Source organism: Channa argus, chromosome 15 (genome assembly GCF_033026475.1).
Source record: "Channa argus isolate prfri chromosome 15, Channa argus male v1.0, whole genome shotgun sequence".
In the NCBI taxonomy this organism is placed as follows: Eukaryota; Metazoa; Chordata; class Actinopteri; order Anabantiformes; family Channidae; genus Channa; species Channa argus.
Genome location: NC_090211.1, coordinates 14,056,725 through 14,082,274, shown reverse-complemented (window position 1 = coordinate 14,082,274; position 25,550 = coordinate 14,056,725). Strand labels below are relative to the sequence as shown.

The following is a 25,550-nucleotide window of genomic DNA, read 5'->3' as shown; positions in this document are numbered from 1 at the left end:
TGATGTTTGTGGCCTACAACTAAAAAAAAATAAAAAATCTGACAAAAACACATAAAAACATATTGAGCAAGGAAAAAAACAGTAAAAACAAATGGTAAAAATATTCTATTCTATTATAAAACAACAGGGCTGATTTTATATGTCAACCAAAGAGTTATACAGCGATTTTGGGTTGTTGAATCATGAATGGTGACAGAAACCCGGGCTGCTACATCAACAATTCCTTAGCTTTGTTTGAGTATTGTCAAGAAAACAAAGCAAACCTCTGCAGTATCAATTTAAGTGCTTGAGTTGGATCATTACATTAAATAAAATATTTTATTTTATATAATATATATAATAAATATTCATAACTAAGACATTTAAAAACATTGAATAGATATCTTTAAAGATGCATGTTTCATCCAATTAGGGTCATTTATTCATCTGGGCTGCCCTTCTGTTCTTTGTAGCACTGCTTCACCAGTTCAAGCTCTTTTGAAAAATATAAAAAAGAAAACAAAATGAAGTAAAGCTTATAGTTTAAAATATACTTACACATATACATAAACCATTTGCTGGATTAATAATTTTAATAATATATCTTCAGACTTCTCTGTAATCTATGTGTATGATACTATATGATTACCTGGGATTGAGTAATCATCTGTCTTGAGTGACAGATCGACTGCTTCCTTCAGGGTGTTGTCCAGTGTCTTCAGGATTTCCTCCTGTTCAGCAACAAAATTATAGTCATCATCACCATCATCATCATCATAATCATCATCCCTACTCAACATAAATATTATCAAAATGAACTAAATTTTATATTAACAGAGAGAGAGCCTCAGAATGGGCTGACAAAAGGGTAAATGACTACATATGTGTGTATTAGTTTTGTATATATCTTAGACACTTAATAACAATAGTGGCATTTGTGACAGAGACTGAATGGATTTTGGCAGCAAAGTAACATTCATAATGCAAATTCAATTTAAAAACATGCAAAGCCATCATGTAAATGAATATGTAGCACAATACTGTATGTTTTCTTACATGATTATATATCATGTTATAAAATGGGACAAACCTTTAATCCATTCAGGCGCTGCAACATAAGATGTTTAGTGCACTCAAACATGACATTCTTTGAAACAAATAAGTGCTTCTGAAGAGTGTCCCTCATGTTGTGCAGCATTTTTTGTCCTTTAAATTTTGCTGCTTCTACAAAAAACAGAAAATTGTTGTCACACTTAATGTAAATGTGAAATATTGTTGTGACAGCTTGTATATATGAGGTTATTCTTTTGTACTTTTATAGCCCTCTTGCATGGTTTTCTCAATTGTTTCCATCAGACTGTTGTACATATCTTTCTTACGCTCCTGGATGATTTTGTTGAGTTTTGCCTTAATTTTTTTTCCTTAGAGAGAGAACAAACATAAATTCAACAGTATTTTTTTTGTCTGGCATTGATTAGAATTGAGTTTACAGTATTATACTTTGCAATGTTTTAGGTGCTAAAGATAATACAAATAATTCAAACAATTACTTAACTTTATACTATGATAATTAATATGTACGGGACGATTTTCATCCTCACCTCTGTGTTGAGAAATGGCAGCTGCAGTTCGACATCATTGTACTGCTGAATCAGCTTCTCTGTGTCAAGTGAAAACATGCTGATGACTCCATTGAATGGTCCATGTTTCCCTCCATTGCTGAAACATTACCAATTTGAAATTTTTCACAGGCAGCACTGAAAAGATTGTGTTGTAATAAAGTAATTTTACTGTAAAATGCAGCATATGTGATTTCCACTGCACAGTTAATAAATAGTCTAACAAAGAACTTTGCATGCTCATTGAGTAATTTCTTACGGGAAGGTCTTCCTGAATTCCTCATTAATGCTGTCAGTTAGGACTGAAGATAACTTCATGTTGAGGTTTATTTGTTTCCCCGTTTTTGGTTTGTGGGTGCCACGTTTTTCAACTGTACTCTTTAGTGTTCCGTAAAATCCGTAGCATTTTGACTTATTCTAAGGCAAAGAAATACATATATATCATTTTTAGGGCCTAATTACATTACATGCAAAATCTGTCTAAATGTAATTGTTCAAATACTTACAGGATATAAGAATTTCTTCAACTTTGGTCCTGGACAGTAATGGAACCAGGCCCATGAAACATGGAGAAAAGAACATGGAATATGAAAAATGTAAAACTAACTTTAGAAAAGCATTGAGCTTTGTGTTATCTTCAAAATCGAGTCTTTTATAGACATCTTTTATGATGTCTCTCATACCAAACAGTTTGATTTCTTCTGTGAGTAAACATAAAGAATATTCACCAGGAATCATAAACTATTGAATCTAAACTTAAAATGTATGTAAATAACATATATATGCTGTTGACTGTTGGAGGTGATAATATTTTAAGACACTGAGCAGCCACAATAAAAGTACGTTCTGTGTATATAGAGACTATACAACAGAAATTTATTGAATACAATTTTTAATCCTATAATAGCCATGTTGTATAATTGCCATGTTATTAATTCATATAAATACCTGCATATGATCCTGGTACTAAGGTACATTGTCGCTTCCTTGCTGGTGTTTGCCATTTGCTGCATTCGTCTTGAAGGTCCGACTTTCTCTTTCCTTATTGGATGTTTTTTAAAAAATCAAGAAGCATTATGTGCCTTTCACCTCTTCCATATTAAAACCTATGAAATTCAAATGTTACATGGAATACATCAATTAACACTAGATGTAATGAAAATGATACTGTATATCTCACCTTTATCACTTGTGTCACTGGTTGAGGGCTGATCCTAAGGATGAACAACGATATTTCGATCTTAAGACAGTAATTTTTTATCAGAGCTCTACAGGCTTTAACACACTGCTATATTTTTCATACTTATTCAATAAAAACACAGATGTGGAGATCAGAAAATAGCAAATTGTTCAAAGATGACTTTGTCACAGGAGATTCTAGTGACTCAAATACAGGACAAATACAGGTCAAGCACCAAAGTACGACAGGAGATACACAAAAACAGGAGCTGAAAGGTAAACAGTCATGTTTCAATAGACCATTACAGCTTGATATTTACAATAAATAATTTAATAAAATGCTTTAGTGAAAATGAAAACCAGTAGAATTTACATACATGTATATAACCAACTGCTGAAACAAAATACCATCACAGTGTATTTACAGTGTGTTATATTGACTGCAGGTAGGTGGGTAAGACTCCACACATTAATAACAATGAATCATTAAAAGTGAATCAGTCAAGCATTAAATCTATCATTCTATGCTTGTTACTCTGTTTTCTCTGATTTATGTTGTTGCCTCTGGGAGTGAGTTATGCCTACTAACAGCAGAAACTTAATTGCTGGATTTCATTTCATTAATTGCTGAAAGAGCCTAGTTCAGTTGGGACAGTTAAGGAAATGTCTTCACTCTTTTTATGGTAGAACAAATTAATTGTCCTCTTTTACATTCTTTCATTCTGTGACTTTTTAAAATTAATTTGCAGAACATGTAAATGTACAAAGTAGTGTCACACAATGAACAACCTGCAATTGATTTGATCTCAGCTGGCACTGGTCAACACACCTGATTCACATCATCCTTCATGTTTTATAAGGACTTTCATTCCCATTGTTTGTTGCTAGTGTGTCTCCCTATGTGCCCTGTTTCCCTATTCTCCTTCGGTTTCCACCACTTTAGAACCTTCTCAGTCTTGTTAATTAGTTAATTAATTAATGTACTTGTTAATTAGCTATTAATTAGAGTGAGTTAGTCTCTGTGTTTTTGTTAGTTATTTTTCTTGTCCAAATTGTTTTTTATTTCCTCTTACCTTCTGTAGTGAGCGTTTTGTTAGTTGTTCCTCCTGTTCCTACAGTCTGGAAGTAAACTGTAGACAAAACAAATAATTACTGGTTGAGAAGGACTGGATGTTCTGGGGATAGACACACCTTGCATGTTCTTTTGCCAAAACAAATAAGAGGGCAACCAGGAACTTGGACTTTTTAAATTACAAAGACAAAAAGATACAAAATAGCAAAACCGTGGCTATAAAGACAAGGAACAGGAACTACTTAATAAGACATTTAGGCCTAATAATCTTAATTAATAGACTAAATTGTTTCACAATCCATTTGTTACTGTGTTGAAAAAAATGGTATGAATTTACTGTATGTGATGAGATGGGAGAGACAAAGCAAACTGTGGAGGTGATGTTGTTCATAAACTTTGATCTGTACACAATAATTAGCACGAGCATTAGCAATAATTACATCACTGACAGCAGAGCAGTTAGTTTGCTGCGCTGCTGGTACGGTCCACAGGGGCAAGAATGTATTATGATTATAAAATTATAGAGAATGAATAAATATTTCTTCCCCCCTCCACACACATACACACACTTCAATGTTGGTTTCAAAGTATCATCATAGTTTAATCTATAAAGCTAATTTAATTAATAATACATAATAGTAACAGAATTGCAGCAGCTTAACTTGTTATTGTGTTATTTTAGTAGAATGTCTCTCTATTCCGCTTAGTTGTGAATATAATGCCTTGAAGTTAATATACTTACATTTTCTCCGTTCCTTTTGAGCTCAAATATGTGAGCCCTCAGGTGCGGATTTTATTCTGAACTCCTTTTATAATGTCTCCACCTCTTAACAGTGGAACCTCCTCCCTGCCTGAAGAGCAGGGTCAGCAAGATCAATTCAAATCTGGAAATATACCGAAGAAACTCAAATGATAAATTCTTATTAGTGATTTGATGATTTTTGCTTTTGAACAGTTTTACAATCAGTGTAAACATTCAAGATACAATTGCATAAATAACAATAATGAAGATGTATTGGAGTAGGAAATATGGATGCAAATTAGTGTTTAAAAATTAAACCCAATGTAATTCGACTAAAGCAAATCTATAAATCTAAATATTAACAGTAATTAAGTTTACAATGACTACTAACAAGTAGTCTAACACAGCCTCTAAAATGTTAAACACATTATTGAAAATGAAAGTGACAATTTGTTCACCACATCCAGCAGAGTTAACCAAAGGTACGTTAGTTCCTAAGTCTTGGGTTTACAGATGTCATGACGTCATGTCACATGACCAACCGGTGATACACCTTGCTGTGCATGCAGCACAACAGACTGTAACTGTGGGGGATGGTTAGCTGCTCCTGAAGCCGGAAGAATTAGTCTATATTAACCAAATGAAATCTTGCAGGAGAAAGCAAACATTTGGTTTTGTTCTACTGTACCAATCAACTCCTATACATAATCATACATGATATAGCTTTTCAAAATGTGTTAATACTAATGTTTAACTCTTAGAAACATGCACATTGTCACTTTGTGGACACGTTTTATGTTCTGTTGGTACGGTCCAAAGGGGCAAGAATGTATTATTATAAAATTATACCCCCACGCTATTTCTCCAAAAAAAATATTTTTCTTCCCATTTCAAAATCTTCCAAGCAAAGTCAAACATATATTCAACAAAGTCAACATGTTGAATTCATGTGAGTCTGTTGTGGAAACTACAGTTTATAGAGACCAGCATAGCAACAAGCCGTCTGTTCTTTTCCTACACTGCCTTACAAAAGAACCTTTCAGCTCAAACCACACCCCCTCTTTGTCGTGAAACTTCTGAATGACTCAGACCACCTTGATCTCATATTCTCTGAACATGTATGGGCCATTACAGTATTTCACCTCCCTTTCAGACTCTTTCAGAATTTTTATTTATTTATTTTTTTAAAGATTTTATGTTGTTATATGTTCAGAAACCTATTTATTAGTCTTAATGATTACATACCTATTCAACAACACAAAATATTACCTGTAGATGAATAAGTTATTTATGAGAAATGCATTCAATTAAAGACACATCTATATATCTGAGGACACACTTGAAGACTGTCAGAGTGGACAGTTGATATCTCAGGACTGTTCCCACCATCTATTACAAATTTCTAGTCACTGACAGTCTGGAAGTAACACACATGACAGTAACCAGGAACTTTGACTTTTTAAATAAAAAAATAAAAAATAAGACAAATAACAGCAAAATCATGGCTATAAAGGCAAGAAACAGCTACTACTTAATAAGACATTTACGCCTAATAATGAAATAACTAATATGAAATTTGTTTCTGTCTTTTGTCTGTATGTGTCCCCGCAGTTCTGTATGTGTCCACCACTCAGTTCCAGCTCATTCTGTCTCCAGACTGTTTTTTTTTTCAGTTAAGCACAGAATATTAAACAGAAGCATAGATTCTATTTTTAAACTAATTTTCTGAACTAATCCTTAATTATTAGTTACGTATAAATAATTCTGGATTAATACCAATGCTTAAAATAATCATTTTGCAGACAGTCAATAACAATTTGTTAATTTTTGGTTGTTTCTTTTCCCCCTTTTATAGGCAGAATAATTCAGTGGTATTTACAAAAAACTAGTTGAGTGAAATAAATCTAGTTACCGATGCTGAAATTTTATAAGCCAGATAAGCGTAAATTTAGTCATATGGTTAGATCATTAGCAAACAGGCAAACAAGACTGTCAAACAATGACTGTCAACTGTGTGCACCTGGTCTCTTCATTCATGTTCTGTGAGGGTGGTTCCTTTCTTAGGTTTGAGTATAAATAGAAGGGGTTTGAGAGATACAAGTGAGAAGACACCAACATCCATGTGTTTTTCTTCATGCCGGCATGTATTAAACTGAGATGATTCATCACAATGAGTTCTGTTTTCAGTTCTTCCAAGATCTATTAACAGTTGACTAAGGAAGTGGAAAAATGTCTGTTACGCCCCTGTCTAGTGGGTAGGGGTGCAACATACAAAGATAAATTACATTAACTCCCTAATGAGAAAACAAGAGAAAACAGTCGAAAGAAAATGGCAGTTCAACCCTACAGATTCAATACTATTTACAACTTTATACAAAGTGGTGATGGTAAAGATAAAGATAAAGATGGACCAGGTGGAAATTAGGTGACAGAGACTGATGGGAAAGTTCCTGTCACCAAAATACCTGGTGTTAAAACTGATTTAAAATTTTATAAAAACCTGTCACAATTCAAGTCTTAGACTTTGTTTGGGTTTTGGTTTCTTGCCATGGCTGCTTCGCTCTTTTACAGACATAATTAGCCCTCAGTATGCCACATACAAACATTCCTATGTGAAGATTCGTAGTCATCCACATCATCGTTATTCCAAAAGTTGCTGTTCAGACAAGATGTTTTACCTTTTATTCAAAAAGCCTTATTAGACACTTTTGGACAGGAGGAACATTATGGTGGTTCTTAGAGTTGTTGTTTTATTAAGTTTTTTTTTTTTTTTTTCATGTGAGAAAGTCTCCATTCAGATTAAGAAGATATTGGAAGTCTTTCCCAATTTATAAATTCAATTTCAATTTGTTATGATGACTGCACAAAAGTAAATATGGCTGCCACAATAGTTAGAAAGTGTTTCAGATGAAAACGGCTTAAAGACAGTCGAGCTGCAACTCAACAGCATCTTTGGAATTTTGTATCTTTAAAAACAATAACAAAAAACTTTAAACATATAAAATCTTCTACATGCAAAAAATGTAAAACCACAAAGTGACTGAGACTAAATCCACAGGTCTTGTGCTCTGCAGAGATGGTTTGTGGCAAATTCTGGATTCTGCTGGTTCTCTGCGCTGAACAAACCTGTAATGTCAACAAGACATTGTGACCAGTCAAATTCAGAATCCAATATTTTCAATTGTTAATTTAAAACATGACATTAACTAAATATTTCTGTGTACATGCTATGGATCACTACAATTAGAAACACTGTCTCATAATTGAGGTGTTTTGAAAAGATCTTCACCATATTCAACATGTGTTTTACCCCATCAGTGACATTTATTCGTCTGGCTTCAGTTCTTTGTAGTACTGCTTCACCAGATCAAGCTCCTTTGAAAACACTAAAGAAAGAAATAAAGCTTATTGTTTAGAATACATTAAATACCAGTTACTGAAGTTTATTGATTTATTTATTTAGAGAATATATTTACAGAATTGTCAGTGATTTATGTATATAAATGCTTTTATTGTGATATTGTATGTTTTCTATACCTGGGACTGGGTAACCATCTGTCTTGAGTGAAATCTCCAATGCTTGGTTCAGGGTCTTCTCCATTGTCTCCAGGATTGTCTCCTGTTTCAGCATCAAAATAAACTTAATGACTACATGTGCTGTCATGTGAACGACCTGCAGCATATTTCACTACACTATAATTGTATCTCATATTATGAAATTTCACAAACCATCAACTTCATCAGGTGGTGCAACATAACATCTTTAGCCTTCTCAAACATGATGTTCTTCAAATCACGTATGTTCAGCTCAATAGTGTCCCTCATGTTCTTCAGCTTGTCTGGTCCTCTAAATGCTGCTGCTTCTATAATAATAAAAAACTTTTTTTAATCAAAAATACATTTACTTAAAAATTAAGATGATTGTACTGCAAGTGTGACATGTTATAGTGACAGCTTGTATATGTCAGGGTTTTCTTTAGTACTTTGATAGCACTCTTGCATGGTTTCCTCAATTGTCTCAATCAGACTCGTGTAGATTTTTTTCTTACGCTCCCGGATGATTTTGTTGAGATTTGTTTTCATTGTTTCTTCCTTATAGAGAAAACAAAGAGTAGATCAACATAAATATAACTTTTACATGAATTAAGGGTCATATTTTCTCGGTCAACACTTGCTGACCTGATTTTTCAGTTTATCACACAACTGTTGATATTGTCATAATGAACATGTTTGTACTCCTCTCATCTACCTCTGTCTGCAGAAATGTCAGCTGCAGTTCAAGATGTTTGTACTTTTCAATCAGCTTTTCTGTGTTAAGTGAAAACATACTGATGACTCCATTGACTGGTCCACATTTTCCTTCATTTCTGAAAACAAGTTAACAAGTTGACATGTTTCATGTTTAATAGGCAGCACTGACAGTGAAATAACTTGTAAATATCATTTTCCATAACAGTACATTCAGGCAGTTATACAGTAATGTTTATGTTCTCAATACTCCATAAAATGGACCAACATAGGGCTGTGTGTCCTGAATAAGTGATTTCTTACGGGAAGGTCTTCCTGAATTCCTCATCAATGCTTTCGGTCAGGCATGAAGATAAGGTCAGATTGAGGTTTATTTGTTTCCCTTTTTTCGGTTTGTAGACACCTCCATTCTCAACCACACATGTCAGTGTTTTGTGATGACCACAACCTGATTTTGTCTGAGACAAAACAGACAAAAAATATCTTTATTACATTTAAGATATAATTATAGTGCAAATTTAGTTTTAAGTTTAATGTTGTTAAAATACATACATGTAAGATCTTCTTCATATTTGCTTCACATGAAGTTTTAGCTTTTTCAACCCCCTCATTAAGGCATTTTTCAAAAGCAGAGTAAGTTGCTTCCATTGATTCTCTCACTTTCTCAAGTTCTTGCCTTATTTTTTCTTCAAGGTCTGTTGATGCATCTTTTTTGTTCCCAGGCTGAAATCAAAAACGAAACTTTCAGCATTAAAAGTAAAAACAAAACTTGAGGGGTTTTCTTTCATACTTATATACATACTATGAAATTCCTTTATTCCTGAGTATGAACACTTTAATAGAAGAATAGAATCATACTGTATTGTCATATTCATACTGCACATACATGTTACAATGAAATTCTTTCTTTGCTTTCACACATCCTCTCGGGGGGAGAAGTGGGCAGCCACAGGGGGGCACCTGGGGAGCTAGTGCTGAGTGTCTCACTCAGGGACACACCTGGTGTATGGCCTGGGATTTGATCCCACTGCCCTCTGCAGACCAGCCAGACAAATGCCCTCAGAATTACGTACGATTTTACAAGTTTAGTTCAGTGACTATGTGAATCAAATCCTTTAATGCAATAAATGAGTTTGACTCAGGGTCCAACCTAACACAGCCAGCAAATGAACACCACTTTGGTCCTGGTAGGTTTGTCTAAATACTGTGCTTGCTAGTGCAGTCAGCACAGTACAGTAGCTGTAGTAATTACAAATGTAGTATTATGTGGAATATTTCAGGTAGAATAACTTAACTATAGCAGGTTTCTTGCCATTTCAGATTATTCAAATGCACTGTAGGCTACTTCTATTCAAGGGAACACCTTTATATGTCTATCAAAATTTAGTCCATATTGAATTACATTTAATCAGCTGTTTAAAACTGATATAATATTAATTTGACAGATGTTTTGCACTGTCCATAAACTTTACTGATGCAGATGACTCCTTAAATGAATATAGTAACATAACTACTACATTGGGGTTGTGCTTTTTCATTTGAAATGTCACACTGTTCTGTTTTGATGTATCTGTCCTCTGTGAGAGCAGCAGGCCTGCTGTTTGTGTTTCATAGTCCTGCATGGCACAAAGAGTGGGCGACGAATCAAAATCTGGACAGTGTTAATGAGATCCAGAGCTCTTAAAGTGAAGATGTAATGTTCTACAAGCAAGCATTCCTAGTATTTATACAGCACACTGACAGCAGGGCCCAGTTTTAGTGCATCAATGCTATTTCAGAGTTTGATTAGAGATACAGTGTATTAAGTTGTGATGTTTGATACATTTTGTCATCAATATTATTAAAACCTGAACTCGCGGGATAAGCCGAAAGAGAAAAAAAAATTTTTTTAAATGTATTTTTACCACAGCTCTGTATATGAATATAGGTGAAACACTGCAGCATTTATTAAAAAAAAACAATATTCTTACTTATATATAATTCACACAAATTTTAAAAGTCAGTCATATGACATTTCTATGTTTTAGTGTTCAGTGGTATTTCATACGTTATATGTTATGAATATTAGTTTTATGAATATCAATGACAATCAAGAGAAACAAAAAACAAATATTACTTGATCTTACCACTTCTGTACTCCTGGCTCCCTGAATCAGAGAGAGAATCCCATGAGCTCTAGAAACATAGTTTAATGTCTCTGAGTGACAGTCATTGAGATTTTGCAGAAACTCCTGAAGTTTGGGTATTTCTGTAAAAAAAATAAAAATAAATATATATTAAATAGCATGATCTGATAGTCATCCACGTCAAAGTGTTGTTAAAGTTGTAAAGGTAAACAAATCAAAGCGTGTATTTGAAAGGTTTTCTCTCATATGGAGACTCCGGGCGGCTATAGCTCAGTGGGCGGCTATAGCTAGGTGGGCGGCTATAGCTCAGTGGGCGGCTATAGCTCAGTGGGCGGCTATAGCTCAGGTAAAGGCAGTTGCTTACGGACCACAGGGTGAGTGGTTCGATCCCCGGCCCTGGCTATATGTCGAAGTGTCTCTGGGCAAGACACTGAACCCCTAACAGCCCATCGCCCCCCTCCCCAGCGATGCAGTGCCGGTCCAAGCCCGGTAGAAATTGGGGAGGGTTGTGTCAGGAAGGGCATCCGGCGTAAAAACTGTGCCAAATCAACATGCGGACAATGATCCGCTGTGGCGACCCCGAACTCACGAGATAAGCCAAAAGGAGAGTCTCTCATATGGAGACTCCACTTACCTGTGTCATCTGGATTTAGATGTTTTGGTTTTAGAAACTCTTTGGAGCTCACTGTGAAGACTCTGAAACAGTCATCACTGAAATGTTTCTGAAAAAGGAGGTTAGATTTGAAGTAAAACCTCCAGTTGTAAACCAATTTAACAGTTCTCTGTGGGTCTATACTGTAAAACTCACCTTAATCCTGTTTAGATTGTTGAACTGTTTGCTCACTTCGTCCTTGGCTTTCATGTTGCTTTTAAATAAGAGAGCACAAGCAGCTGCTGAACTACATGGAGAAAGCACAAAGTTATTTTATTAAAGTTATTTTGAGGAATTTACATGTAAGCCTTTCTATTACGATTACTGGGAGTTTTTATATAAAGGACTGTGCAAAGGTTTTAGGCACTTTTAAAGTAATTCTTTAAAAACACACCCAATTGTCTCATTAATGCCAAAGACATTAACCCTAAATGCACCACCAGTCATAGAACTAGCAATAGGAAAATAATCTTGCAATGGATGGTATGCCCCCATCCTACAGACAGACAGAAGACTTTTAGGGTACAGTGGTAAGTTCAGCAAGGTGTTTGGAACAACCTGTCAAATTTCTTAAAAACTGCATGGAAGTGTCGTATCTGTACGCTTAAGACAAAGGGTGATCACACTAAAAAAAGATTTCATTTAGGGTTTTTTCTTTTACTGCACTTCAAATAAAGTCATAAACAAAGACAATAAAGGTATTACTTTGAAAGAATTCTGTCTACTGTTAGTGAATGCTTCCAATTTTTCCTATTAGAACACACAGTTTGCAGTGACCTGTCTTTTACACCCCAGACAGGAAGTACAGTGTCATACTTAAAATAACAGTACAATTTTACAAGTACAACCTGTGCTAATAGTATGGTAACATGAGCCCTCAGCCACAACACACATCTGTGTCTATTTTAAATGTTTTTATATGTGATTTTTGCATTTGAAAAATCTTACTCATCATCTAAATCTGCAACAAGATCAGACTTAGTGCAGATAAAGTGGATGTGTTGACACTCGCCACCATTTCCCATGAGGCTACTGGCACTTTCCAGGATCTCCCAGGATTCTTTCTCTGCTGCAGCTCGATTAATTTCAGTCACAATCCAGACAGTAGAGCATCGTCCAACAATCTGAATGGGCATAACAGTAAATTAAATATGAATAATTAAATATTAATGCTTTGTGATGACATTGTTTTACAGTTTTCAGTTAAAATGCAGTAACAATACACGATGAACAGCAGTGTATGTTAATAAATTACCCCTTTCCACATTGTATCTCTGCTCTTGTTACGGTCCCCATTTCCAGGAAGGTCCACAAGTGTGACATGCTGGAGAAGACTATTACAAGGCACTCTGACAGTCACACACTTGACTAGTGGCCAATACCACCTCCTTCCTTCTGCCTCTTTTGAGTCACTTCTTGCGTATTTCACAAATTTTGCCGATAATTCCTTGGCCTGCAACAAACAATTAAATGAAAGTACAGCACAAGGCACTTTAATTATATTTATATGTACATTAGAAATTATATTTAAAGCAAGTGTTGATCCATGGTGAACAGTACAGGTCTTGCTGGCCTGCCAGGAAGAAATGCTGTTAACTGAGATAAAATAATTACTATTTATATTTATTTTAATCTTTTAGTTAGCAATAATTTTTAACATGAGAATGGACCTTTTGTCTGTGTCTATGCCCATTACCTCAAAGACATTACTATGAATGTTCAATACAATGTAATCTTATAACCTGTCAGAATGTTTGCTGTTGATGATACATGTGTTTAGTCTTACTTACTGTTTCACATGTCAAAATCTTCCTCCTGTAACAGAGAAACTCTGGGATTTCTCTGAAATATTTGATGTCCATGAGGTTTTCAGGGGCTTTGTTCTTCCACTCCTCTCCATACAATGCTGACAGCTTTTCAACAGTGTCACAATAATCCCCATCTCTTTCCTCATCTGCTTTAACCCCAAGAATATGAAACAAGTACCACAACTCATCTTTCCACTCCTAAAAATGAAAAGAAAATTTATCTTCAACTTTTTTACATTTAAAGTGTGAATGTAAAGTAAATCAGCATTAGTTGATCAACTACAACATAACTTTTTGTAGGTTTAAGTAAACATACACACTTTCAGGTTATTTTACCTCTTTTGTAATGAACTCAATCTCAGCCTCATACTTTAGGTTGAGCATATTTGCCTCCACCTTAATCATGACCGTGGAACACGCACTGATACTTGCAGATGGAAGAAGGTCCTTCTCTTCAATGATGGCGTTTATCAAAGAGCTTTTTCCAGCCCCAGTTTTACCAAAGACGCCGACCAGCTCTCTCTTGTCTGTTTCCAAATCACTTATTGTACTCCTGTGGCAAAAAGAATTTAAATATTGAGTCTACCCTAAATATATTTGTGAGTATTTACAAAAACCATCTTTACAAACTGAATCCGATTTTCTTTCTGTCCTCCAGCGACTGTTTCAGAAACTATTAGTTAATAAATTTTGTACTGTTTATGTGACACTTGTGTTACACACTGACTGGCAAGTCTAAGATGTCTTGGTGAAACCATCCCTTGGTCAGGAGCGGATCCAAACCTATGGACGGATTATAAAAAAACATCACACTTACTTGAGGAAAGCATTGAGCTTTGTTTCATCTTCAAGATGGAGTCTCTCATATGTGCATTTCATGATGGTTTTCACATCAGACAGTATGATTTGCTCTGTCAGAGTAAAAATAAAGAACTACTCAGCAGGGACCATAACCACTAAATTAAATAAATTGGGTTTAAATTTTAATCTAGAAACTGTATTTGTTTCTGTTATACCTTTGTGTGGTCTTGATATAGAGGCTCGTTGTTGTTTCCTTGGTGGTGACTGGATGTTGCTGCACTCACCCAGATGGTCCGACTTTCCTTATTTTTTTAAATTAAAAAACACCTTCTGTGATAGAAGTTGCATGTGCCTTCCATATCTTACATAATCACTAACACTAAATACGTGCAATTAATACAATACCTTGTATATCCGCTTTATCACCTATGTCACTGGTGGATGGCAAAACCTGGGGATGAACATGCATATTTGTTAAGACAAAGTGCGATCACATTATATTCACCTTGGTGTTGTCATTAAACTCACAGCTTTACATTTCCTATACAGGCTTCTACTTTTCATGTTTATATATAAAAAAGGGAGGTGGAGACCATAAAAGCGTTTATCCGTAAATACATGCACACAAATAAATAGTGCTATTGTTACAGGCCTGTGAAATTCATTATCATATTTACCTGAGCAGAATCAGCTGTTTCTTCATGCTGCAGAATAAATTAAAGTATCTTTATGACTGTAAACTTTTGAGCAATCATTGAAAACATAAAAGTGTTTAAGGTATCAAAATTCTAGTAAACACCATTGTAAATAATAAGACATTATATTCTGTCATGTTTGGGTGCCATTATACAGATGGTACAGTTGTACTGTATCAACATTAAAATACAGAACTTGTGCACATCTGGTGCAGAACATTACCTTTAAAGCCTTCAGTCTCTTCTTAAATTTTGCCCTCGGCCCCACTATTGGGATCAAATCACTGATTTCTTGATCCTCAAGACATTCAAAGCTTTCTTTGTCAATATCTTGATCTGCAATCAAAACAATATTGAGTTAAAAAAATCTTATCATTTTAAATGGATCTTTATAAGAATAGAAACAGATATGCAAAGCTGATCATTTTAAGAGCAGTGCTATTAGCCATTTATGTGCAGAATTTATACAGAATTTTGTATTTTATTAGTTCATCTTGATCTCAGTATTAATTGCGTGTTATTTTACTTAAGAATAAAGTAAAATATTTTTATGTTTATTAGAGGTTTTAAATTTTTCAGAAGATTACATCCCACTTGTCTAACATCAGTGGCTGCCAAAGAAGCATGACAATACTTTACCTTTAAATTTTACAATCCAATCACTGAGACCCCATTCAGTCAATTTGTTGCAAACAAAATCATCCATGTCCGAAAACAGCAACTGAGTGATGAAAAAAAAAACATTTAAATAAATATCTACTCAATGACTTTTATTTGACAGTTCACTTCACTGGAAATATATCAAAACAAATTCACAGTAATGTACAACAACCTGAATAAATGACTTAATAATGCCCCAGTCTTGGTAAAAATATAAAACCTCCTTAGAATGTTTTTTTTTTCCTGCAAATGTGCCTAGTTCAAGCATTTGTAATTTGCTTTATGGTTTTTATTTTTATAACCTTCTGTAAGAAGGATGTGTTTTATTTTGAAAGGACAGCCAACACATAATAATAACGAAACTTAACAACGGTAGAAGACGGTAAAAGGTAACAAATGGAAATAAAACAAGACTAAAGACATTAAGGAGACGGTAACAGATAGTATCATTTTGTATTTAGCTCCAAAGGACGCTACAAAGCGAGTTAGGAATTAAGCATAAATGAAGAGGATTATTTTTTGGAATATTATGTAACTGTTAAGTCTTTCAAACGTGAAAGCATCAGTAACTAAAGTTGTACCACCACTACTTTGTTCTACACTAAAATCTTTTAGTCACAAAAGAAAAATGAAAGGTAACACTATACAGAGTGGATTGAAAATATATCAATTTAAAAGGAAAGAACTTACATTTTCTTTGTTCCTCTTCAACTAACAAACCACTGCTCTGTTGTGCAATGCACTTTGACATCCTTCTTTTATGCTGTCCCACCCCTCAACAAAGTTACCTCCTCTCTGCACAAAAAGCAAGTTCAGCAAGATCAATGCAAAAACAGAAATGCAGTGCAGAATCACAGATATAGCACTGTTACTAATTTCATGAGATTCATTTGTAAACTGTTACTAATATAGGCAGTAGAAATTTAGTAATGATACGGTAACATAAAGATGGTTATGACCATGAAAAATGCAGAAACAATCTGGCAATGAGTGAATGCAGGAGGGGGGTATAAATATTATGGGGGAAGCAGTAAACAATTAACAGATGAGGAGGAGTATGGTCAGAAAAACTGCGGCATCTGAAAAACATCATGTTGAGAGGAAGGAAGCATGAGTCTGTCAAAATGTCATATTGTATATACAGAGGCACTTCTGCCAATAGGCAGGCTAGGCAGCTGTTTGGGGTCCCAGCCCCGTAGGGGGCGTTTAAGGGCTGACAAAAGTTAAACTATGTACAGCACTGACACTACCAGTCGGACACATCTCTAAGAGGGCCTGACGGTCACTCCCTTGCAAGTAGGACATGATTCGGTGTAAACCAACAGGTTAAATGAAACAAAGAAACCCAGCTGGTGAAAATGAAGAACAACAAAAAGAGTTACATTGTATCTTTGCTCTTGTTACCGTCCCCATTTCCAGGAAGGTCCACAAGTATGACATGCTGGAGAAGACTATTACAAGGCACTCTGACAGTCACACACTTGACTAGTGGCCAAGTCACTTCTTGTGTATTTGAGAATTTTTTTAGTTGTTTAGTCTGCAATAAACAATAAAATCAAAGTATATTACAAGGCACTTTGATTTACATGTACATTCAAGTGTTTTTCAAAATAAGTTTTGATCCTTGGTGGACAGCAAAGGTCTAACTGGCCTAGTGGAAGATAAAAAAAAAATACTTATTTTAAATTTGAACTAATAAGCGTTGACTTTTAATACAACATGTGTGTATGTCCATGTTTAGGACGTTTCTAAGACCTGTTTCAATACTGTGTAATCTGTCAAAGCTGTTACAGTGCTCAAAAGCAACATTTATCACTTTTTATTTTAATTTTGTTAAATTACTATTCTGTTAAACCAAACTGCAATGGCTGCAATGCATTTAAACCTGAGTAATTCCAAATTCATATCATCTGTCAGAATGTTTGCTGTTGATGATGCATGTGAGAACTGTTTAATCTTACTTACTGATTCACATGTCAAAATCTTCCTTCTGTAACAGAGAAATTCTGGGATTTCTCTGAAATATTTGTTGTCCATGAGGTTTTCAGGGGATTTGTCCTTCCAGTCCTCTTCAAACACTGCTGACAGCTTTTCAACAGTGTCAAGTTAATCATCATCTTTTTCCCCTGCTGCTCTATGCCCAAGAATATAATACAAGAATGTAAACCAGCAACAGCAACTGCACCATAACTTTTCAACTTGTTTCAAGTAATCATAAACATATTCATTTCATTTAACCTCTTTTGTAACAAACTCAATCTCTGCCTCAAACATTAGGTTGTGCGTATTTGCCTCCACTTTAATCATGACTGTGGTACAGGCACTGATGCTTCCATGGGGCAGAAGATCCTTCTCTCCAATGACGGCATTTATCAAAGAGCTCTTTATACATATTTGTGACATATCAGTAGAAACGTCCCTCCCCCACTTTGAGCAGAGTCTATTCACAGTGCAAATTGCATGGCTAGGATGCTGGGGAAACCATTGGCCTAAAGCAAAATCGTGTTAAATTAACACTTCGAGAGCAAATTTACTTGTCGCTGAGCTTTGATGGGCATTACTATTCAATAGTATTAATGACTGGGACCGTGGAGCTGCTCATCTTGCAGACAGCAGACCTGTTTATCAAACTCTGACTGGTCAGGCGGAAGATTGGCCTTTTTCTAAAATGATTCAAATACAAAAGGACTGGTTAAAATCAGGATGAACTGCTACAATGCCTGCCGGGCTCTACATAGTGCTGTGCTAACATTCACGAGCGTCCGACCTTATGGTCGGTAGGCAGCAACTCTGTCAAGTGAGCCACTGCTGCCCACTGCCCCCTGTTATTCTGTTATCTAAGTTTCTGTATAATGATTCAGACTTTAAAGAGGCGGCGAAAATAGGCGGGGGGAGGCCTCAGCTCATTTACATATAAAATTATATGCCCACTAAAAACAAAGCATCTGCCAGTTCCCTGAAAAGCTGACTATTGTGGGGGAAGAGTAAATTTAGTCATATGGCAGATAATTAGCAAACAGGCAAACAAGAAGGGCTTATTAAAGACCTCACAAAGAAGACAAAGAGTCACAGGGTTTGTCATGTTTAGAGGACTGCTTAAGATCACTGTAGGCACTTTGTTGTTACAACTGACATTGACAAATAACCATTTGTTAGTTTAGATGAGGTAATAATTGAGGTTAGCTCAGCGAGATCTATGGTTAAAAAGCTGTCTAAGAGTGATTGGGGCCTTATTGATGACTCTAGCACTGTTGTACGTGAGGATCTATCTGTAATGTTTGGGGGGAGGATCTGGTAAATTTGTAAGCGGGTCGGATCCTGTGAATTAAAAAGCCTAATTAAAAAGCTTGCAGACAGGCAGGTCCAGGTAACAGGAGCGAAGACAGGCAGCCAGAATGAGGCTGAGGCTGGTGTGATGACTAGACAGAGGAACTTGACAGTGTGGCAGAGGAAAAGGATGGTTAGCTGGTTAAAGATAAAGATAAGGATGGACCAGGTGGAAATTAGGTGACAGAGACTGATGGGAAAGTTCCTGTCACCAAAATACCTGGTGCTAAAACTGGCTTTTCTCTTTCTCAAAGGATACATTTTCTGTCTGACCGGTGATAGGTCAGTATCTTCTTGGCTACTGGGTGCAGATCCAGAGGACTTGTATTCACACTCCATGTTCAGCGTTTCAATGTTCTCTTCTGGTGTTCTGTTTTCCTCCTCCTCTGGTGGTTGTTCCCTATTGTCCTCGGGAGTCAAATCCTCCGTTTCTGCTACTGTGGTGTGTGGATAGAACTCAGGTGCTTCTGCCCTCAAATAACCTTTGACCTCTTCATCACTCCTTCGTTGTGGTCTGATGATGGCTTTCCAGTCATCCTCATCATCAGGGCTCTTTTCCTGTTCTCTCCTTCATTTTGTTGACTTTCACTCTCTCTTTTCTAGGTTCACCAGGTGACCTAACTTCGTGACCATACATAAGTTCAAAGGGGGAAAAGCCAGTGGAGGTTTGGGGAACTTCCCGGTATGCAAAGAGTAGATACGGCAGCCACTGATCCCAGTCAGATCCAGTATCATTGACAAATTTGCACAGCATCTGTTTAAGGGTCTGATTAAACCATTCCGTCAAACCATCTGTTTGAGGATGGTAAGGGATTGTTCGCAAGCTCCTAATACCAAGCAGCTGATAAACCTGTTTGAGCAGAGTAGACATAAAGTTAGTGCCTTGGTCAGTTAATTAACTGACAATCACAGGGAAATCCTACTCTAGAAAAAAACTGCACCAGACAGAAAGCAACAGCCTTTGCTTTGACTGACTTTAAGGGGAAGACTTCTGGATATTTGGTAGCATAGTCAGTGATCACAAGCATGTAGCGATTTCCAGCTTTACTTCTCTCCACTGGACCAACAATGTCCATGCCCAAGCGTTCAAAAGGGGTAGAGATGATTGGAAGAGGCTGAAGAGGAGCTCTGGAGGGGGTGTTGGATGAAGTCATCTGGCACTGAGGGCAACTCTTACAAAATTGAGCAACATCAGTACGCATACCAGGCCAATAAAATTGTCGTTTAATACGTGCTGTGGTTTTGTGCTTTCCCAAGTGGCCAGCCCAGGGAACAGAATGACCCAGAGTAAGAACACCCTCCCGAACCGCCTGGGGGACAACTAGCTGGCTGCTCCCTGCTGACGATAAAGCACACCATCATGTAAATAGAATTCCTCCTCTAGATTGCAGTCAGCCACAGTACCTTTCTTCCTCTCTTTTGCCTTCTGCAATAGTGGGCTCAAAGCTGGATCATTTTGTTGCAAGCTAGTAATGTTGGTAGGAATCTTAAAGTCTATCTGTACCTCAGGCACAGGATCAACTGCTGGTTTAACAACTGTACGTTGGAACTTTTCCTGCCTCCTCTCTCTGTGTGACTTCCGAGACTTCCCGGATGCCGCCTCCAGGTCAGCATCAAAGAAGGGCAAGGCACTAAGTGTTTCTAGCAGCTGATCTGACTTTTTAGATTGAGCTCTAGTCATAGCCACACAGCATTTTTGGTTTAAGTATAACAAATCCAAGAGTACTGGCAGATCACGACCTAATACCACAGAAAATGGTAAATTCTGTACAAGTCCGACATTCAGAAGGTAGACCTCTCCATGCATCTTTAAATACACATCTGCTGTAGGATAAGGATTTTCGTCGCCATGCACACAGCAAATGTGTTAGGTGGTAGCATTTTACTATGCACCAAACTCTGATCACTGCCAGTATCAATTAAAGCCTCAACAGCTTGTCCATTAACTTCAACTGTTGTCAGTCTCATTTTTTGGCTACCATCAGTTCTAGATTCAACAGTATATCGAGGTACCAAGCACATCTGAGTTAGCTTAACAGGGTTTTTTGGACAGACTGGTTTAGTATGGCCCTCTTGCCCACAGAGATAACAGACTGGCAATTTGCCATAAGGTTTTGAAAATAACTTTACTGGCTCAGTCTCCCTTGTGGGAGACTTACCCACACTGGTGACTTGTCTGTGATGGTGCTGGGGGGCTGTCGGCTTCCGACTGTCCTTTGTTGTTTTCCAGGCGGTGTAACTCCAGGGCTGATTTTTCTTACGAGCAGCCACAAACACATCAGCTAATGCAGCTGCCTCAGCCGCTGTTTCTGGGCTATGCTCTTTAAGCCACACCTGTAACTCAGGAGACACCATTCTCAAGTATTGTTCAAGAATGATTAATTCACCTATTTCTTGTGTGGTTTTACCTTTTGGCTGGATCCACTTCACATACAATTCCTTAAGCCTTACATATAGCTCTCTTGGGCTTTCATCCAGATTCACCTCCATTGAGCGAAATCTTTGTCTATAGGTTTCAATATTTATATCCTACTTTGTTAGAATAGCTGATTTTACATGGTCATAATCCTGTGCATCCTCCAGATCCATGTTTACATAAGCACCTCTAGCCTTACCAGTCAGCAGGGGTATCAGATGGAAAACCCAGTCAGCTTTAGGCCAACGACATGCTGCAGCAATACGCTCAAATGTAACAAGAAAATATTCAATATCATAATCATCTGAAAGCTTTTGTAATCTGGGTACATATTGCAACTGGGACTGACCTGGTGGAAACTGTGGCAGAGTATTCACTTCCAAAGAGGGAGTTATTTTAGAACGCAACTTATTGTTTAGATTGGATTAATCAGAATCTGATGACCAGGCTCTGCTGGAGGAGAGTCAGGGACAGGTGTTGTGCGGACCTGCACCTAAAGCTGCAACAATTGGAACTGATGTTGTAATGCTTTATAGCGTTGTTCCTGCCTTGCAGCTTCCACTTTATTTTGAGCCTCACGTGCTTCTTGCTGCCCCATGAGGGTCTGAAGGATTGCATACAGAGCCGAAATGTTAGGCTCTTTACCTTCACCCTCAGTCTTAGCCCCTCCAGAAGCTTCCTCCTCCATGTCATTAATTGGTCCCTCTAAACCAGCCTGCTGATTTTGGGCACCTCTTCCATCTGTCTGTCCTCCTTTTCGAGGCTTCATTCCAAATAATTAACAAAAGGGGAAAAAATTGAAGGGCAAAGAAAAAAACTCCTGTGTCCTCTACTGAATGATCCCACCACTGCCACCAAATGTCAGGGATCGAGCAGGTAGACACAGGACACAGGAGTAACGTTACAAAAGAAAATGTGTTTTATTTACCCAAATGTAACATATACAAAGAAATTTCAATTAACAAAATGTGGGCCCTAAAAGAGGTCAACAAAAGATAGCTGAACTTAAACTATCAAACTGAAATTACAACATAAGTTCTAATCACAAGAGAGACAAAACAGACCTAACCTGAGTGACACACAAGGGGCAACATATATACTGGCTGGCCAAACCAATATGACACACAAAGGGTAGACATAACTATAACTGGACAAATTATAAACAAACTCCAGACAAACAGTTTACCAACATCATCCCATTACTCAAATATGAAAAAGCAATAACAAAATAATGAACCAAAGAGCATTTAATAACCTATAACGTCTAAAGAAACATGTTCCCCATATTTTCCCCTCCCTGCATCAAACGGGGTACTTGGTACAATCCAGGCCCAGTAGGAAGTATTTAAAGTTGACAAAGGCCTCAATCCAATCTTTTATCTGGATGGCCAACGAGCCCGGACCAGCAAAATGATAACTCAAGAAAAAGAGAAATTAAATTAATACAACTTAAACTTAATAACAAGAAACTAAACTTAAGGAAAAAGGTAAGTGAAAACATTACCAAACAAACTTAGGGTGTGTCCGAGGCTGTGGCCATCACAGGCACCAATAATGAAACAGCACTGCTGCAACATCAGTCCTTACACCTGAAATCTTTACAGTTACATGCAAGGCAATTTAGACATGTCTCAATCAAATGTACCGCCACAGAGTCCTAATACTAATGGCCAAGTTAGCTTAACTGCTGCATTGTCATGGCTAACAACTAACTCGTGCCAACACAGACTGAATGGGAGCAAACAGCCAACTTTCCCACTTCACTCATAACCCTCAACTTTATGACACATGCATCCTGTATTTCATACCACGTGAGCTTACCTCCAAAATTACAAACAAAGCAGTACACTGTTGTTAGCACAATTCTGTCTCGTGTCTGTCTCAGCGCTACATGGTTGTGTGTTGGAGTTGCCTGTATGCAGGTTTGTGGTGGAACCTGGTCTTAAAGTAATTTTCATCTTGCAGTGAACACACTCTGCTTTGCTGTTTCCATTATCTTTAAACTGGAGCCAGATGCTGCTTCTCTTTTGGGTGTCACTCATAGTTTCAATTACGCCAACAGTACACACTCACCTCACCGCTATCTGACATACAGTTAACTTGCAGTGGAGCATCGCTCCACTTCTCGGCACCCGACTCTGTTTTTACATAGTGGTATGATCCCATATCCTCACATCTGATTGGCTGCGATGCCATTGCTGACCAATCAAAACAAAGTTCTGCCTTAAGCAGAGCTCAGGCTGAGCACTGAGGTAAGCAGCGAAAGGAAAAAAAACTGGGAGCTGGAAATTGGCTAAAATGATAGCTACTGATTTCCAACCCTTTTCCATTGTGGAAAACAGAGGTTTTAAAAGTTTTGTCAAACTTTAAATCCCACATACAATCTACCCAGTAGAAGAACATTGTCCCAAACAATACCTAAACTATATGACACAGAACGCGCATTATGGCAAGAAAGGGTGAAAAAAGCTCCAACAGTTTGCCTGACAACTGACTGCTGGACCTCCAGAACCACATGCTCTTTCATGGCTGTCACTTGCCATTTCACTGAAAATTACAAGATGACATCTTGCCTTCTGGACTGCTTTGAGTTCACAGACAGAGACTGCAGAAAAACCTGGCAGAGGAGCTAGTAAGAATGTCAAGTAGAGGACAAAGTGGTGTGCTGTGTGAGCAACTGTGCTCTGTGGATTTATTTGCTGTTTTGTTGTTAATTTGTGCAATAAAATGTTTGATTAAAATATTAAACAAAAGAATGGTTTTGTAACAGAATAAATGCACAAAATTAGGCAATTATAAGGATTCTCATAAAAACACTGCACATGAAAGGGTTTTCAACAACAAACAAACCATGAGTTTTTGCAAAGTTATGGTAAAATAAAGGCCTATAAAAAATCCTAAATTAAGAACCGTTCAGGAGTCGAAAGAGCTGGCTCTTCTTTGGGAGCTGAGCCAAAAGAGCCGGCTCTCTGAAAAGAGCCGAACTTCCCATCACTAGTACACTCCCGACAGAAACGCTCGCTAAAGGGTGTCTCCCTCTTGTGGCGAACATCGGTAACAACACTTACAGAAGACTGAAGTGCAGATTTTTCAAAATAAGGTAAACTAGAAAATCAAGTAAGCCAAAAGAACAGTGTAGAATAAGAACTTAAGTTACAATGGGGTCAAATAAACAATATTTGTTGGGGCCCTGGCCTGTTTTAAGTCACTGCCCTCACAAAAATAAGTGAAAAGGTGACAGAAAAATGAAGAAATATAACTCAGGGTAAACCTAGGCCAAAGCAACAAACACACAAATGTATTTCCCAAAGAACGCTAACTAATCCATAAGGCAAAACAAATAAACAAAAACATGTTTAATAAACATAACTCTCTATAAAAAAATCTAAAGAAAACACTATTAAAAATAATGGCAGTTCACCCCTACAACTTTAATGTTATTTACATTACCAATTTACAATACAAAAAGGCAATAACTAAGCTTTTTACAAAATATACAATTAATACAAAAGAAATGACTCTAGGTCCAACAACCAATATACAAAACAGTAATTCAAAGGTTTGGAGGCAGAGGACAAAGAACCATGTGCTGCTGTGACAGCTACCAGCCTGAATGTTGGGAACGAGACTTTAGAAATTTGAAGAAGTAAAGTACAGGCCACTGACCTTAAGAAAAAGAAGAATAGGGTTAGGAAAAAAGGTCAAGTGGTGGTCAAGTGGTTAGGGGACCAAATAGACCAAGAAACACTGTTAAAGTCTAATTCTCAGAAAAAGTTAACAATGTCTAGCCCAGGTTAAAAGTTGGGTCGATGTGGTGGCAGATACCTCTCCTATCAGTTTACAGTAGTACTGCTTTATCAGCTTAAGCTCTTTTGAAAAACCTAAAAGCAAAAAGCAAACAACCAAAAGTTTCTTAGTAAAAATAAGTTCATTTGTAATCATTGAAACTTGCCGGTTTAAAATGTAAATATATCTGCAACTCTCAGATCAAAATAAATTCTTTTGACATTCTATTTTCTCTATACCTGGGAGAGAGGAATCATCTATCCTGAGTTACAGTTTGATTGCTTCATTCAGGGTGTTGTCCAGTGTCGTCAGGATTTTCTCCTGTTTCAACATCAAAATCATGCATTATCACTTATCAGTCACACAGTCAAATATTGAGCTTAACATTTACTAAAACAGTATAACTGTGTGTTCAGACAGCTGCTTATTTTTGTCTGATA

At 36.8% G+C, this 25,550-nt stretch overlaps 1 protein-coding gene across 2 annotated transcripts; it reads right to left on the bottom strand.

Moving 5' to 3' along the window:
- Positions 1 to 1,579: 1,579 nt before the first annotated feature.
- On the bottom strand, positions 1,580 to 16,373 carry LOC137099329 (nuclear GTPase SLIP-GC-like). 2 transcript variants are annotated; one of them, XR_010910740.1, is made up of 28 exons: positions 16,272 to 16,373; positions 15,561 to 15,642; positions 15,145 to 15,257; positions 14,904 to 14,930; positions 14,632 to 14,677; positions 14,442 to 14,528; positions 14,243 to 14,336; positions 13,762 to 13,978; positions 13,408 to 13,623; positions 12,873 to 13,070; positions 12,566 to 12,741; positions 11,774 to 11,864; positions 11,600 to 11,687; positions 10,966 to 11,087; positions 9,392 to 9,562; positions 9,143 to 9,297; positions 8,841 to 8,958; positions 8,575 to 8,683; positions 8,321 to 8,454; positions 8,129 to 8,210; positions 7,881 to 7,977; positions 4,592 to 7,717; positions 3,851 to 3,907; positions 2,779 to 2,812; positions 2,547 to 2,639; positions 2,105 to 2,133; positions 1,858 to 2,015; positions 1,580 to 1,698 (listed from the first exon to the last, which is right to left on the bottom strand). XR_010910740.1 is itself a non-coding variant. In XM_067476034.1 (22 exons), exons 2-21 carry the CDS (start codon positions 15,625 to 15,627, stop codon positions 7,916 to 7,918), a joined length of 2,373 nt encoding a protein of 790 aa, XP_067332135.1. In that variant the 5' UTR covers positions 15,628 to 15,642; positions 16,272 to 16,373; the 3' UTR covers positions 6,717 to 7,717; positions 7,902 to 7,915. The 2 variants fall into 2 exon arrangements, 1 of the variants encoding a protein (XP_067332135.1); XM_067476034.1 differs by lacking the exons at positions 1,580 to 1,698; positions 1,858 to 2,015; positions 2,105 to 2,133; ... (1 more) ...; positions 2,779 to 2,812; positions 3,851 to 3,907 and having other exon boundaries at positions 6,717 to 7,717; positions 7,902 to 7,977.
- Positions 16,374 to 25,550: the final 9,177 nt, after the last annotated feature.